General features: G+C 39.6%; 1 protein-coding gene across 1 annotated transcript in view; it reads right to left on the reverse strand.

Moving 5' to 3' along the window:
* Positions 1-4,802, reverse strand: part of LOC138968338 (uncharacterized) — a 14,990-nt gene extending 10,188 nt beyond the window's left edge. Inside the window, exons 1-3 of the mRNA XM_070340899.1 lie at positions 4,733-4,802; positions 2,030-2,074; positions 351-534 (exon numbers count right to left, since the gene is read on the reverse strand). Of these exons, the coding sequence (XP_070197000.1) occupies positions 351-534; positions 2,030-2,074; positions 4,733-4,745 (242 nt within the window). The 5' untranslated portion in view covers positions 4,746-4,802. The remainder of the gene's footprint in view (positions 1-350; positions 535-2,029; positions 2,075-4,732) is intronic.
* Between the last annotated feature and the right edge of the window lie 198 nt (positions 4,803-5,000).

Here is a 5,000-nt window from a genome sequence, read left to right on the forward strand (position 1 = left end):
GTTGTAACCCCATCCCCTCCCCCCCCCCCCCCCTCCCCATCGGACTGAACTGCTCCGCCCCTGCTATCTGTCTGTCTCTCTGTCTCTGTCTCTGTCTTTCTCGCTCACCCCACCCCGTCTTTTCTTTCCCTGTTTTTCTCTGTATATCTCTCTCATCCCCCCCCCCCCACCCCCACCCCCCCCCCCCCCCCCCCCCCCCCCCACTCACCCGTCTGCACAGGTGCTCTAATTGTGGAGAGAGACTCAAAGATTCGATGTGCAATCAAAAGTTGTGTTGCTACGCATACAAATATGCGGATAAACATAAATTAATACAAAAATAAATAAAAACATACAAAACGGAGGCGTACCTTGCCTGGGGTCTGTGTGGCTTGTAGTCAAAGGTCAACACAATGCGCCATCCTGCAATCGTTTTCAGCTCTATGACGCAATCTTCTGACGGCGGTTGTGACGTAGCCTGGTTAGTTACTGCAATATGCACTTCTTGATTTCCTTGTAAGAAACGAATCTGCTGGTTACATGGTGATTCTGAAACTGACAAAACGCAGATAATAATCTGTAATTACTATTTTGAGCCCCTCGCATGTAGACCTATTCAAGTCTTGACTAAATGTGGTCCGGTAGAATGGGAATGGAGACGAGGTGGCAGTGTGTGTGTGAGTGTGTGAGTGTGTGTGTGTGTGTGTGTGTGTGTGTGTGTTTGTGTACGTGCGTGTGTGGCGGATAGGAGAAGAAGAAAAAGAAAAAGAAGAAGAGGAAGAAGAAGAAAAAGAAGAAGTAGAAGAGAAAAAGAGCGGGGGGGGGGGGGGGGGGGAGAGAGAGAGAGAGAGAGAGAGAGAGAGAGAGAGAGAGAGAGAGTCACACACAACACACACACTCTCTCTCTCTCTCTCTCTCTCTCTCTCTCTCTCTCTCTCTCTCTCTCTCTCTCTCTCTCTCTCTCTCCTTTTCTCACCCCCCTCTCTCTCTCTTTGTCTCTGTCTGTCTGTCTGTCTGTCTGTCTGTCTCCCTCCCTCTCTCTCTCTCTCTTTGTCTCTGTCTGTCTGTCTGTCTGTCTGTCTGTCTCCCTCCCTCTCTCTCTCTCTCTTGATCCACACTCAAGGTTATTATTTTATAATGCATACATACAAACCATCACGGATTATTGTTCGACCATCTGGGACTCAGCCAGTGCAAACATTTTAAAACCACTGTATGGTCTACACAGACGAGCACTAAAATCAGTTCTATTAAAACAATCCAGTCTTGTTTTCGACGATTATAAAAAACTTAAGATTTTGCCCTTAAAAGAAAGATTTAAATCAAATAAAGGCGTGCTCCTTCACCCAATCCTTTCCGGCCATGCACCGAGTGCTTTCATTACAAAATTTAAAGCCAAACCAAGCCGAAAATTCAACGTCCCCATTCCGCGGATAGATCTCTTTAAATCAAGTTTAGCTTATTCTGGCAGCGTTTTGTGGAATTCTCTCCCGGAATCAGTTTGAGTCCCAACAAGTCTCAATACTTTCAAAAAACACCTCTCATTACATTTAATGTCAAATTACGAAAAGTCACAGTGATGGAAGACTTCGTTCTGATTATTTTCATATTGATCATATCTGTCCATAAAGCATCAGTGTTTCATAACGCAAGAATGTATGTATAGCCTACAACGTGTATATAGTCATGTGAATAGTTTTTCTGCCTTTTTTTAATTTTCATTTTTTTAAATTTTGTTTACTGTCATGCTTATCTTTTGTAATTGTTTTACGTTTGTATATATATATATATATATATATATGTATTTAAGATTAGAATAGTCCCTCTCTGGGCGAGGGCTGGTTGAAAAGAAGCTCGTTTATATTGCTTATGCCACAACCCTCGTAAAATAAAATTTGATTTGATTTGATTTGATTTGATCTCTCTCTCTCTCTCTCTCTCTCTCTCTCTCTCTCTCTCTCTCTCTCTCTCTCTCTCTCTCTCTCTCTCTCTCTCTCTCGTAGCTCAAGTTAAACATAGCTCTTATTGATTTATTAATGCACGTACGTACCTCTGGATGAGACAAGTCCTAACGTTGTCATGACAACTATCACACCTGAAAACAAAGTAATTAATTGTTTACAAAACTTGTTGTGTTTTTTGGTTTGTTTGTTTCATTGTCCCTTGTTTCTTTCTTTTTTTTTTCTCTTTAGTTTATTTGCCTGTTTGCTTGTCTGTGTGTTCGTGTTTTCCTGTGTGTTCGTGCTTGTTTGTTCGTTTGTTTATTTGCTTTTTTATCGTTTGTAAGTTGGTGTTTGCTTGTTTGTTTGTTTGGTTGGTTGGTTATTTTTATTTTAGTTTATTTTCATTTTTTATTCTTATTTTGTTTCAGCTAAAAAAAAAAAAACAAGTCGCGTAAGGCGAAAATACAATATTTAGTCAAGTAGCTGTCGAACTCACAGAATGAAACTGAACGCAATGCCATTTTTCAGCAAGACCGTATACTCGTAGCATCGTCAGTCCACCGCTCATGGCAAAGGCAGTGAAATTGACAAGAAGAGCGGGGTAGTAGTTGCGCTAAGAAGGATAGCACGCTTTTCTGTACCTCTCTTTGTTTTAACTTTCTGAGCGTGTTTTTAATCCAAACATATCATATCTATATGTTTTTGAAATCAGGAACCGACAAGGAATAAGATAAAAGTGTTTTTAAATTGATTTCGACAATTTAAGTTTGATAATAATTTTTATATATTTAATTTTCAGAGCTTGTTTTTAATCCAAATATAACATATTTATATGTTTTTGGAATCAGCAAATGATGGAGAATAAGATAAACGTAAATTTGGATCGTTTTATAAATTTTTATTTTTGTTTACAATTTTCAGATTTTTAATGACCAAAGTCATTAATTAATTTTTAAGCCACCAAGCTGAAATGCAATACCGAAGTCCGGGCTTCGTCGAAGATTACTTGACCAAAATTTCAACCAATTTGGTTGAAAAATGAGGGCGTGACAGTGCCGCCTCAACTTTCACGAAAAGCCGGATATGACGTCATCAAAGACATTTATCAAAAAAATGAAAAAAACGTTCGGGGATTTCATACCCAGGAACTCTCATGTCAAATTTCATAAAGATCGGTCCAGTAGTTTAGTCTGAATCGCTCTACACACACACACAGACACACACACACACGCACACACGCACACACGCACATACACCACGACCCTCGTTTCGATTCCCCCTCGATGTTAAAATATTTAGTCAAAACTTGACTAAATATAACAAGTCGCGTAAGGCGAAAATACAATATTTAGTCAAGTAGCTGTCGAACTCACAGAATGAAACTGAACGCAATGCCATTTTACTCGTAGCATCGTCAGGCCACCGCTCATGGCAAAGGCAGTGAAATTGACAAGAAGAGCGGGGTAGTAGTTGCGCTAAGAAGGATAGCACGCTTTTCTGTACCTCTCTTTGTTTTAACTTTCTGAGCGTGTTTTTAATCCAAACATATCATATCTATATGTTTTTGGAATGAGGAACCGACAAGGAATAAGATGAAAGTATTTTTAAATTGATTTGGACAATTTAATTTTGATAATAATTTTTATATATTTAATTTTCAGAGCTTGTTTTTAATCCAAATATAACATATTTATATGTTTTTGGAATCAGCAAATGATGGAAAATAAGATAAACGTAAATTTGGATCGTTTTATAAATTTTTATTTTTTTTTACAATTTTCCGATTTTTAATGACCAAAGTCATTAATTAATTTTTAAGCCACCAAGCTGAAATGCAATACCGAACCCCGGGCTTCGTCGAAGATTACTTGACCAAAATTTGAACAGATTTGGTTGAAAAATGAGGGCGTGACAGTGCCGCCTCAACTTTCACGAAAAGCCGGATATGACGTCATCAAAGACATTTATCAAAAAAATGAAAAAAACGTTCGGGGATTTCATACCCAGGAACTCTCATGTCAAATTTCATAAAGATCGGTCCAGTAGTTTAGTCTGAATCGCTCTACACACACACACAGACACACACACACACACACACACACACACACACACATACACCACGACCCTCGTCTCGATTCCCCCCTCTACGTTAAAATATTTAGTCAAAACTTGACTAAATATAAAAAGCACGTGGGTTATCGTTGAGATCGCTCTTCTTCTGACTGTATAGGTCAAGTGTATCAAGCGATTGTTGTCAAAGATAAACCTGGCTGGCCACACACTAAACAACGCTGAACAAGTCATGTCAGGTTTCATCAACAGGTAAGTCCCCGATATGAGTGTCGACTATCGAGAAAACTTAGCTGATCACTATCTTGCTTCAGTACTGTATGTGTACTACTAAGACAGTAAACATAATTATAGTGTCAAAGAACTTTACAGTTTTCGAAAGCCCGCTTTTTGCGCAGTTTATTTCATACGTCGAATTAAAAAGATAACCTCTACTAGGTAATAGTGATTCTGCACTTTCGAACCATTATTGTAGCATCGTTTGACTGAAATATTTTTGTTTTGCTTCTCTAAAAGTCATATATGAAAAGTTCTCAAATAGAATCTGAACTGGCGACAGAAACGCACCAAAGTATCTCCAGGGCAGCATCGGCAAACTACACACGCACTGACGCACACACGCACCCATGCGTGCACGCACGCACACACAGGCACACACACACACACACACCACACAGGCACACACACACACACACACGCACGCACACACACACACACTGACTTTACACTGACGCACTTACCTTCTGTACGCATGATAAACCAACAGTACACTACAACCGAAACTCACGAAGGACAATAGAAGAGTGATATATGCGCGGAAAGACAGGTGTAGATAATACAACAGATATATATATATATATATATATATATACGACTAGTGTCTGTGTGTCTGTGTGTCTGTGTGTCTGTGTGTCTGTGCGCGATGCGCGGCCAAGGTTCTCGATGGATCTGTTTCAAATTTGGTGATCATATTCAGGTACACCCTGGACACAACCTGGTCGATGAGAT

This window comes from Littorina saxatilis, linkage group LG1 (assembly GCF_037325665.1).
Source record: "Littorina saxatilis isolate snail1 linkage group LG1, US_GU_Lsax_2.0, whole genome shotgun sequence".
Taxonomy (NCBI): domain Eukaryota; kingdom Metazoa; phylum Mollusca; class Gastropoda; order Littorinimorpha; family Littorinidae; genus Littorina; species Littorina saxatilis.